Here is a 12,461-nt window from a genome sequence, read left to right as displayed (position 1 = left end):
TTGCCAGTATTTAGAAAGGTTATCTTCTGAGTAAAGATTATAAAACCTTCATCTTTGGAAAGCAACCTTTGGTTTCATTTATGAAATGTCAATCTTTAATCCACTTGGAATGTACTTTGTAATAAAGTGTAATGCAAGGTATCTAACATTCCTCCCAAAAATATTTTCTCCAAGTATTTATCACACTCTTTCACTACTGATGAAGTGTTCCCTCCAACGTATGAAGGAAATACATACACACATTCACAAACATTTCCATTCTGTTCCTCTGATCTATCTTGGTACCGCAAATGAACTACTTTAAAGAGTAACATAACAAATTTTACTATGTGACTCCTTTTTCAGAATTTTCACTGTCATTATATAAACTGGCTTTATTAGGTAGGTTTCAGCTTCCTTTCTACATCTATTTGGGGGGAAATACTTAAATGAACTATATATAGAATCTGATCCCAATTTTGTAAAAAAAAAAAAAAAAACAAAGGCAGGAAGGGGGGAGAAATGACCCAAACATTGTATGCACATATGAATAAAAGAAAAAAAGTGATCTTTATTACAAATACATGTGCATATGCATAATTCTATGCTTATGTGGTAAAATAACAATTTTGGTTATTTCAGATGTGCTAGATAGCTCCAATTTGTACCCTGTCTCCCCATCCATTCTTCTTCATGCTCTGTGTACCCCATGCTTACCAATATAGACTACATCAAAGGTCTTCCTTGCACTCTGGCTTCCAGTTTAGCCAAAGGAAAATACTCAGCAGGAGATAGAAGTAAGTGAGGTCAGATATTTATCCTCACCTCTTTTCAGGATCATGGTGAGCTGACTCCATCCTGAAGCTCACAGCTGCTATTAGAAGTACCTTTCTACACAGCTGTATACCATTCCACTAATCCTCCCTCTTCCCCACTCCCTCCTCCAGCTACTCCCCCCACCCCTCACTCCCTCTCCCACTCTCCTTTGTCAAGGGGTAGTAACCTATGTGATGGGCTGAATTATGCCCGCCCCCCCCACACATTCATGTTGAAGTGCTAACCCTTAGTAACTCAGAATGTGACTATATATGAGAACAGGGTCTTTGCAGAGATATTAAATTAAAATGAGGTCACTAGGGTGGGCCCTAATCCAATGATTGCTTCCTTGTAAATAAGAGATTAGGACATAGCCAGGTATAGAGGAAGACTATGGGAAGACAAAAAGAAATAGCCTTGTACAAGCCAGAGGCCTCAAAGAAACCAACTTTGTCAACACCTTTATCTGACTTCTAGCCTCCAGAACTGTGAGAAAATAAATTCCTGTTATTTAAGCCACTCAGTCTTCGACACTTCAGTGTGGCAGCCCAAGCTGACTAATACACACCTCTCTTCTGCTGACAACTTGGGAAAAGTTCTTTTTATTAAACTCTCCTCAATCATCCATTTTGAGTACCATTTATTTTTTGCTGGGACCCTGACTGATCCTACAGGATTACACATGATTCTTATTTTTATAGTTGTTCTTATCTATATTTTCCAAAATTTCTACATTAACCATGGAATACTATTATTGCTAAAAACATGAAATGTCATGAAGACTTCGTTTGACTGGGAAAGGCATCCAACACCATCTCTTCTCCTCCATAGATCCTCAATGCTAGGATTCCTAACTTTGCACACAAGGGATTATAAAATCAGGCAACATCATGGATCTTGTGCTATAACTAGGGAAGTCTGCCATTTTTCCAAAAATCTGTAAGTGTTTCTGATCAATATAATACCCATGTTTCCTCTAGTGGGAAAGAGCAAAGCTCTGTGTTATATAAAAGGGACTATTACAGTATCTATCAAATGTCCCATTAAGCCAGGTGGAATCATGGGGTAAGGAGCATCATGAACAAAACTAGCTGGTGTAAGCAAGCAGCACTAGTAAGCAATCCACCTTGAGAAGCCACACTGAAGGGGGAGAGGGGAGAAAGCTTAACAGGGCATACTCCGGGCTGCTACACCAACTGCATAAAGGACTTTCTTTCACTTGCTAGTTAGAACTCTTCTGTGATATTATATAGATGTGTCCTATGCCCGCTGAGCTTGTTAGCCTCAATAACATTAAAGGCACAATGCAAAATTTCTTGCTTTGAAATTTAGAAACAAATTTTATTTAAGATCTGAAATACAATTCCTAAAATATCAACTTTTCCAGAAAACCGTGGCTACACAATAATGCATTGCCTCTATCATGTTAGAACGTGCATTAGACTCAAATACAAAAACCATGAAACAAACCACCATCCTTCAACAATTTGAGCAAAGATAGAATGCCTAAGGAACAACATAGATGGATTTGCAGAGGATGGGCTGTTTTACTTCAAGCACCATAAAAAAAAAAAGAGCACAAATGCATGGGTTTTCAGGTATATACATTACGTTGAACCTTTGGCACTAGGAATCAGGGCATTTCATCACGGAGCATTAACACATAGAAAACTGTGTAGTGTCAAAGGGGTAGAACCACCAGCATTCAAGCAATGTTGTCAACTAGGCAATAAAATGTTCTACTGAATGTTTCTTCTTTGTCTAATTACTGCATACACTGGTAGCGACTTTGAAATGAGGAAAGGAGTGTGCACTCCTTTTATTTTCTGTTTAAAACAGAACAGAAAACTGAAACATAAGCCCTGTTATACATTAACAATTTTAAAGAACATCAACTATACAAGAAAACACTAAGAACATAAAGTGTTTACAGATATCAGACATTAACAGTGAGTGGTCAGTAGACCCTCACAGGGCTTTGCGGTGATACTCAGCAGAAGCCACTTTATAATCACTGGCAGTAAACAGAGATGCAGAATTCTTTGCCAGGTATTTTAGGAAATCATGCAAATAGCCCAACAATAATGCAAGGCTCTTCTCATCAAGGGGTGTATAGGCCAACATTGCTCCGATTCTTACAAATAATCTCAGTAGATGTGGTGCCCCATAAACCTGGGACATTGGGGCATCAGGGTGAGCCAAAAGGATCTCAGCATATTGGGGCCTCTCAAATTTGTAGAGCAGCTGAGTGCCCAACATCACATTGAAATACTCTTTTATTCCTGCCACAACTTCATTAACCGCATATTCCTTATTATCGACATTTCCCTGTGATTTCTTGCAATTTGCATACTCTTCCAGAATAGCATCTACATTCTTCTTAGCAGGGAGTTGAAAGAGCTGCTTCTGCCTGGTAACTAAGTCCCAGTCCTCAACAAGCCATGGTTTTAATTCTTCAGGAATCTTCACTTTAACTTCCATTCTATTCTTAAAGGCCTCCTCGCTTTCAACAGTGGGGTCTGCCCGGGCCCTTTTCTTACGAGGGGGCTGGGGGACTTCACTGGTACTGCCACCATCTCCGTTTCCAGGAGTCTTCTGTTTGTTCTTTCTTGTCTTCCTCACAGATACAGAAGGGGGATTCTCTGCAGAGCGACCTCCCCATCTTCCTGGCAAAGCTGGTTCAAGATTCTTTGGCTGTGGACCAGCTGTCTTCTTTCCTGAGGAGGCTCCTCTCATCTTACTTCTCTGCATGTTGCTTCGAGTAGGCTTCTTGAAGTTGTCTTCTTCTGCAGATTGTTGTCCACGAGTTTGAGATCCCTGCTTTCTGGAACTCATTCAACCCTGTTTTTATTCCAACCACTGTAATATACAAAGTATTTTACTTGAATGTTTTCTATAGTGACCTTTATGCTTCATAAAGGTCCATCAGAGCACAACACATGTTAACTTTCTTGGAATTTGGATTTCAAATCCTAACTTAAGATCATCTATAAGTGACTTTCTACTTCTTCTTCCTCTCTGATCCTCACTACCACCTGCTATTCTTACCCCACCCAACTACTCATCAAATATGCCCATAAATTAGTCTTTTGATGCCACTCCAACTATAGGAATTTTAGAGAAAGCAGGAATTAAATGGGATAGACAGTATAAAAGGTAATATGAAATTCAAGACATGGGAACAGGAGGAATGACAAATTGAAAGAAATAAAGACAAATTTAGCTGATTGGAGGCAAAGTGATTAACAGTAAAGTTGGTGTATGGAAGTCCAGGTAAGCCTAAGCTAATGTGGTGACACTGTAGAGAAATTGAAGAATACAGACTTGTATTGAAGAATATAGTAACTGAAGGAGTCAAAGATCAAAGAAGGCTCTGCTACTTCAAGTCTGAGTAATTAATGGATTATTAAAATATTTTTAAATATCTTTAATCAGTAGCAAATGAGGATCCATTCATTAATCTATTCAGTTAGTCATCACACATTACTGTGTATCTGCTTCTGAACAAATATTATGGTAGACACTAGGGATTAAATATCTGAAGTGACAATTATAAAACAACAGGTTAGCATAGTGATAGATACAGGTACAAAGTATTTTGGGAGTAGAAAAGAAATGGCACCACTTTCAGTGACTGTGTTGGAGAAGGTAAAAAACTGGGAAGGGAGGAGTAGTCAGTGACAACTCTAAAGCAATTCAGTCATTAGTGTTATCACTAAATGAGATGGTATCTATAAAAGGAAACTGGTTAGAAGGGACAGAAGTTTAGTTTTGGACTTTTCAAACGTGAGAGGTCAGAGCCAGAAATGGAGATCTAAGATTATAAAGCTGGTAGTAGACACTGAGAGCCAATGAAATCATTCAGGGAGAACTGAGGCAGAATTTCACATATGGGATTCTGGAAACCTAGGAAGAAAGATAATTAAGGAAGAGAAAAAGAACAAAAAATGAAACAAAAATACCAAGAGAGCCACAGGAAAATTGAGAATGTTATTTTGAAATCCAAAGCAGTTGAAAGTTTTAAGGGAAAGAGATAATCTACAGTGAAAAATGAAGGAGGGAGGACAATTTGTTTGACTTACACAATCCTTCTTTCCCTTCCAAGAATTCCTAGTGATTTCCCAGATGGACTCTTACAGATCTTCTGGGGTGGTCTGGAAGGATGAAATGGGAGACACAACCTAAAAAGGAAAGCAGTTATCTGAAATGAAGATGAACCTTTACAAAATCATCTAAGAAAAAATAATTTATAAACATGGTTTACAATAGAAGCATGAAAGAAAATATAAGAGTTCTGTTGTTAGACTTCTACTCCAATTAGGTCCTGTCACTCATGAGTTGTGAGACCTTGAGCAAAATGTATACTCTCAGCCTCTTCTCATTTATATATGGGTAAATTAACCCTAGGCCTCACAGGTTCTTTTAAGAATGTCATAAATGTGATGTGGCTGAACAGCTAGCACAGTACCTCACAGGAATACTTGCTCATGTGAATGTGGATAAAAGATGTTTGTTCCCATGTACACAACATTCAAATGAATTAAACAGAGATATCATTTGTATCTGTCATTAGGTAAATAGGCAGGTTACATAATATCACATACAATAGGATTCTGAAGGAAGAGACAGCACAGGTTAAATTCTTATGTTAGAACCATGTGATCTCATTTCTGTATTTTAAACAGTTGTGTATAAATGCATAAAATATGAGCCCATTAACATCAAGATAACCTGAGAAAGGGATGGAGACAGACTAGCTTTAAGCCAGGTTTCTCTGTTAACAACTTTTGCCCAAAGAAGCCTGCCAATCACTGGACTATTTGGACTGGAGGTGTGGCTCAAGTTATGGGGCACCTGCTTTGCAAGGGCAAAACCCAGTTTCTCCCCCTCTCCAAAAAAAAATAGACTATGTGGGCAGGTATCTGGGAAGTTCCTGAGGAGGAAAAATCAGACTTAGATCTGATTATGAGACTTATGCGTTAATGTGAGCCCTAGGGGGGCTAGTTAGTTATGACCAAGCCAAAAAAAAAAAAAAGTCCTGTAACTGACAGGGCACAAAGCTTTGAGCAGACAATGAAAGGTGACACAGACTTGAGAGCTTTGAAATGTAAATAGAAACTGATCCTGTAGGAATCAGAAACCTGGCTGAGAGCGATATAGAGACATCCTCTGAAGGTTCAGATGGTGGTGACAATACCAAGTTATGTCATGACATTTGTTGTAAGCTTGTCATGCTTATATTTTTTCACCTGGCTCTGTGGCACGAGGGATAGCACACTGGACTTCTAGACAAGATGTTTACTTTTTCCTTCAAAACAGGAATTCAGGGCTGGTGGAGTGGCTCAAGTGGTACAGTGCCTGCCTAGCAAACATGAGGCCCTGAGTTCAAATCCCAATCCCACCACCAAAAAAAAAAAAAAAGGAACACATATAGTAAAGAGGTACTAGAAAGGGATGAGTTTTTTAAATCACCTAAAGACAGCCTAACCTCCCATCCCTGACTCCCAACTATGTGAAACACTAACAGAGCTAGATAGAAACACAGGTATTTGGAGTCCACATTGGCTGTTAGCATTTTTTTGCCAGTACCAAGGTTTGAACTCAGGGCTCCACACTTGTTATGCACTCTACCACTTGAGCCACTCCACCTGCCCTCACCTGCACCATTTTAGTCAAGGCTCCTGTGGTCAGTGAACAAAGCCAGGGAAGAACTGTCTGTGATTTCATTTTCATATGAATATCCTTTGAGCAAGCAACTACTTCTACCCAGGAATCATGAACCAGATTATCAAAAGGGAGGGAATATCCATCCTTTTGACATTCAGCTCCTACTTGTAATTCAAATTTATGTACAGCTTTACTATTACACTTTATACCTCCCTTCCCAGCTTAACACTGCTCCATGGAACTGATAAACCTTAATTTTAAAAAGCTGTCATTATACATCACTGTTTCGAGCTTTTACTTTGAATTTGTCAGCTTCTCAAGCACTTAAGTATAGCTTTAAGTTCTACGCTTTCTTATCTTTTAAACCATTAAAGTCACATCTCTTTAAAATCTTCCCAAACTATTCTAGCCCATGTTTCTCTCTGATCTCCAATACCAAATGAAATGGCCAGTATCCTAAAGTTTAGTACATTTCACTTATGGAACTACAATATTCATTTCAATTTGTCACAGGGCTTTGCTATGCCTTTGCAGCAGCACTTAAGATTCCTTGAGGATATACAGTAGTATATCAAGAGGGGACATAACTCAACGTATGAAGAATGGAGCACAAACTAGGGCCAAGAGTCACTACTTTCCCAGAAATGGAGAAAATAAGACTTGTATGTTTAGCTCAGTTTTTACCTTTAAATCTCCATATAAATGTACACTTAAAGACGTAAGTGCATACTACCAAATCCTAAACCTCACTTTAAAGTTATTGTGACTAATCATTCCATGTTCAGGCTGTAACGTGCATGTTTTGAGAGCTGTGTGACTAGATACTCCATGAAATGGACACACATTTAGCCATTCCCTCTGGAAATACTGTGTTCCCACTTTTTCTGTAATAACACTTCATGTAAACACTTCTTTCCTCATTTCCTGTTATTCCTTAAAGACTTCACAAAGCACATCTAATGGACTAGGAGCAATCTATTTAAGGTTACTAATGTTCCCAAATTACTTCCCCCTCCAAAGGTGTACTGATTTACAAGCCTACTAATGGATAAAAATGTTGGTCACACCCCATGCTCTGGCCAGTAGTGGACAATTTTCCATTTTTTTTTTTGTGGTGCTAGGGCTTGAACCCAGGGCCTATGTATGCCAGGCAAGCATTCTGCCACTGAGCCACACCCCCAGCACCATAAAGCCTTTAAAAAATATTTTAGAAATGTGTGAATTTGCTAAAGAAAGTGGGTTGTTTCTGTTGTTTTCATTTATTAGTGTTTTAACATTAAAATATGCACATTCTTATTTTTGTCCTTTCAGTTGGTTCTCAGTGATTCTAACACTTATAGAAGCTCTTTGAGTGTTCTTTTAGTGTGTGATGTTGAGGTTTTTGTGAGGTAGACTCTATCACCGCCCCTCTCAACCACTGGAGTACCCTCTGGAAAATACATACTTGTGTGTGTGTATATAGATAGATACACACACACACACACAAAATACCCTCAATTCTTCTAATGTGCACATTCACATAAAAACTGACTTTAACTCAATGTGTATGTTATATATACATGCATGTGAATACATAACTTTCATTTACTTATTTGACAACAGTGAGATACATACTGCTCTGCACCTTTCCTCACTTATCACAGGCACTTTTAGATGTCAGTACCATACCATTTTGTAAATATTCACACCTCATCCTTTCTCTTATGTAGCATAAATTTTCTAGCCTTGCATTAGTGAACATTTACATTACAAACATCTCATTATTGCACTCTATCACTGAGCTATAACCCAAGCCCCAAACATCTTCTTGGAAAAAAAAACATTTTATTTTTGCCAGTCTAACATGTAATAAGACATCTTCATTTGAACTTGCGATATTGAACATCTTTTTTGTATAGTTGTTGGCCGTGTATTTTTTCCCAATGAGTACTTTCATTTCCTTTTCTACTGGGTTGTTTGCCACTTTTCATCAATTTTTACTAATTAAATACTATGGTTTTGACTTGTAATTGTTTATTTTTCTCACTACATGTATAAGTTTATCTCAGTATCACAGACAATCCTGTCAATCTTTTCCTCTGTGACTCTAGGTTGTGTGTCATGTTTAGGGAAAATGGCTTTGTTACATCAAACCAATGTTGTGAAGGTGACTTCCTGTATTATTTCTTCGTATTTTTATAGTTTGCCCCAATTTGTAAAATCTTGAGTCCATTTTTCTCCACTGTTTTGAAGTGCTATTTTATAACATTCTAAATGCCCAGAGCTGTACTTTTTTTTAAGGTGCTGTTTTCCCAATGATTCTGATCACTTTAATTCTTAAACATATCATTATCTCTATGCTCTGTCACAGTGCTATTTCTGATTGTTCTCAGACCAGTATCACATTGGTTTAATGATCAGTTTAAAGGCATAAATGTTGCCCTAGAATAACACTTGTCAATGGGTACCAAGGATGTTTGATGCTGTATTTGAAGTAGCAAAACACTGGAGTCAATCTAAAAGGCTATCAATAGTGATTTGGCAAAATAAAATGTGGCATATCCATAATATGGAACATAATAATGTTAAAGGAATGTCATTGTGAAAGAAAACTAGAACTCTATGAATGGGCACAAAGGTATTCAAGACAATTTGTTAAATAAAAACAAGCAGTTGCAAAACAATACCTATAATGACATATTTGTACAAAGAAAAACACAAAACAGTATTTTATGTATATTCATATACATTTTTAAACACGCAAGTAACTTAGCAAACTAGAAGAAAATAGAGCAAACTGAAAAGTCACTAATTCTAGGGAAAGTAAAAGAATTGGAGATAGTGAGAAAATGAAAACTGAGCCTGCTCTATAATACTTTATAATTTTTATAAAATTGTACTCATGCAATTATGTGATTATAAAATTTAATAAAAATGTTTTTAGGGGCTGGAGAAGTGGATCAAGTGGTAGAGTATCTGTCCAGCAAGCATGAGGCCCTGAGTTCAACCCCCAGGACTACCAAAAATAAAAATTCAAAGATACACATGGATTTAACATTTAGTGACTTTCTGATCTGTCTTTATAAACGGATATCACATATAACCTAATTTTTCAGTTAATCACCACTACATACTGTACGCATTACAGGCATACTATTCAATTTAGACCGGTTTCTTTCTAAGTTCTGCCCATCCTCGGGGGTCTAGGTGAAGATCCTTTTCCTCTTTGAGGTTTTCTCTACTTCAGGTCACCCAATCAGACTCCAAATGCTACTATCTTTTGTGTATGCATGTGTCACAAATAAGTGTGATTAACAACTCCCACAGTTTGTTGGGGCAAATTTTTAAATGCATATATACCAGGTCAGTTACATTTACATAAATTTTTTCTTTTGGATCTTGGAACATTTAACAGATTTTTTTAATTTGAACAAAAGAGGGATGATATTAAAAATTGTTAGCAGACTGAATATGAAGTGATATGCTAATTAAAATTATAGCTCCTATAAAGTCCCTCATACATATACTTAAAACCTTTCTAGATTGTTAGGATAAGCCAGAAGTCTTAATTTCAGAATTCAGTTCTAGTAGTTACTGCTGCTTCTGGAAAATGAGAGAAATCAACAATATTAATTTTTGAACAATTGCAAAAAGAGGTATCTGCTGCTTCTAAAGTGTAAGTGCACATGTGTAAAATAAGATGTGTCAGAATAAAACCATAATTATTATTAAAGTGAACACTTATAGGAGGAAACTTAAGTACAATGTAAGTGTCATGCCCAGAATCACAAAGTCAGGATTTACATTCAGTTAAGTCAGTATTTCCTCTCAACCACCAAATTATGATGTATATGGGATGTCCCAAAGAAAAACAATATGCTGTTTGAATCTATGGGACTACTACAGGGCACTGATTTTAGTACGTTTTATTAAGGTATGTGAGATCATACAGCCCTATGTTGCTTATCCACTTTATATACTGGTATCAGCAATGGATTTAGCTCCATTCCTTCCCGTCTCAGAATTAAGACTACTTTCTAAGATAGGAGCTTATTAATCCTCAAAATATTCCTGGATATTTTGGAAAGGTCAGGTGGTTTTATTTTGCTTGAGAACTGAGGCCAGGAGAAGTCACTTACCCAGGATTCTGCAATCAGGGGTGGCTCTGCAATCAGGATCAGATCTCCTGATCCTTACTGTATAGCAAACTTAGCTTTTCTGATGGTGACCTAGAAGGTCAAACAAAGGGACAGGAAAGGACATAAAAACATGAGATGGTTTTCTTTTCCATCGTTTAATATAATTTTATCACACACGAAGGACATCAAAAGCTGGTAAGTAATATATGTGTTTTTTTTTTCCTTTCTCGTGGTTGTATTTTCAAATTTGTATTCACCTATTTTTTTAAAAAATTAATTTTTATTAAGGATAATTTCAAATAGATAAAAATGTGAAAAAATAGTATTACAAACCCACAGGATTCCATCATCCAGCCTCAACAATTACCAACTGAAGGCCATCTTGTTTCATCTGTAACCCCACCCACTGCCCCCCCTCCCCGACTTTTTTAAGCTCACCGAATAAACGACTTCTGTATTATGGAAAATTTCAAACACATACCAAGGGAAACAGATTAATACAAGAAACACCATCTGTCTATCACCCAGCTTAAATGATTGTTAATTTAGGCCCCCAATTTAATTTATACCCCTCTCAATTCCCCCATCACTTGAATTATTTTGAAGCAAATCTTAGTCATTCACGTATTTTGAAGCCGGCCCCAGAAATTACATTAACCCTTAAGCATTTTTTGTAACGTATTTTCACAAAATAAAGACAATCTGAAGACATAACCACAAAATCACCATAAACGTCTAAAAAAACGGGCATTAATTTCTTAAAAAAATATTGAATATCGAATCCGCGTTCAAATTTCCCCGATGCATCTTACACACATTTTCACAATTTGTGTGTTCGAATTAGGATCCAAACAAGGCCTACTTATTGCGTGTGGTTCATCTCCAGCTCGCTCATTCTTCATTTCCCCCACCTTTTTTTTTTTTTAACTTTTTAATATAGGAAAATTCCAATCCCACTATTTTGAAGCGATTCTCAGCGAGCAAAGTATTTCATCGACAAAGATTAATATATGCCTTTTATCCTTAAATTCTTCTGGGAAAGAGGCTGATGTGCAAAAAAAAAAGTGTAAGAGTGAATTTATTTAATTCATAAATTTTTCTCATTCTGCTATGCGAATATTTGTCTCCATTAACAACAGCTTTTGTCTTTGGGAGACAGGCTTCGTATGAAATGCCTTATAAGCACTATTCTACAGTATTCTTCCCCGAGTACACGTCTCTGAGGTAGGTACTATTATTATCACCATTCTACAAACATGGAAACCGAGACACAGAAAGAACAGGAGCCTTGCCCAAGCTGGGCGTTGGCGAACAGGAATAGGAATTCAGCTCTGCCTGATTGTGAAGCCACTAGCTAATCCTGTCTATATACACGACGAAAAGAGGAAATCATCGACCCTTTCTCCCCACCCCCACCCCGAAACCTGAAACGAGAATCCAGTTCTTTCCAGCAGCAGACGTGTGATCACTGCCGTTCCTCCAACCGCCATAGTAAAGCCAGGTTTCTCTGGCAACTGATATCCATACGCAGACACGTCACCCGGGAGGCGGGCTTATGCCCTTCAGCCAATCATAACCGTCTCCTCTAAGTTTTAGAATGTTCCATAACCAAATGATTGGATCACGATTCTCACGTCAGCAATGACACTTCGCCGCAGTAAAGGCGGGTGTAGCAACTTGCTTCTTCATGGCTAAGGCCTAAAACGAACCAATCATCTTCCTCCTTCAGTGAGTATTCTGGCCAATGACGCTCGCCCTCTTAGATTCTTGGCCCGCCCTCCAAGTGCGCGACAGCCGTTGGGTCATAAGTCTATAGGGCAGCGTGTTCACGTGGCCTATTTTCACGACCCAGAGTTCCCCTGACCAGAGGGTCCCCCCCCC

The 12,461-nt window shown here is 37.8% G+C and overlaps 1 protein-coding gene across 1 annotated transcript; it reads right to left on the bottom strand.

The window, feature by feature from the left end:
- Positions 1-2,106: 2,106 nt before the first annotated feature.
- Positions 2,107-12,225, bottom strand: Morf4l2 (mortality factor 4 like 2). The gene is made up of 4 exons (XM_020152349.2): positions 12,005-12,225; positions 10,581-10,670; positions 4,878-4,976; positions 2,107-3,654 (listed from the first exon to the last, which is right to left on the bottom strand). Exon 4 carries the CDS (start codon positions 3,628-3,630, stop codon positions 2,764-2,766), a length of 867 nt encoding a protein of 288 aa, XP_020007938.1. The 5' UTR covers positions 3,631-3,654; positions 4,878-4,976; positions 10,581-10,670; positions 12,005-12,225; the 3' UTR covers positions 2,107-2,763.
- Positions 12,226-12,461: the final 236 nt, after the last annotated feature.

This window comes from Castor canadensis, chromosome X, assembly GCF_047511655.1.
Source record: "Castor canadensis chromosome X, mCasCan1.hap1v2, whole genome shotgun sequence".
NCBI classification, from domain to species: Eukaryota; Metazoa; Chordata; class Mammalia; order Rodentia; family Castoridae; genus Castor; species Castor canadensis.
Note: the sequence above shows the minus strand (reverse complement) of the source record. Positions and strands in the feature narration are given on the sequence as shown.

Excerpts from the sequence above, each read along its gene's own strand:
- Morf4l2 (XM_020152349.2), bottom strand. The coding sequence starts at position 3,630 with ATGAGTTCCAGAAAGCAGGGATCTCAAACTCGTGGACAACAATCTGCA.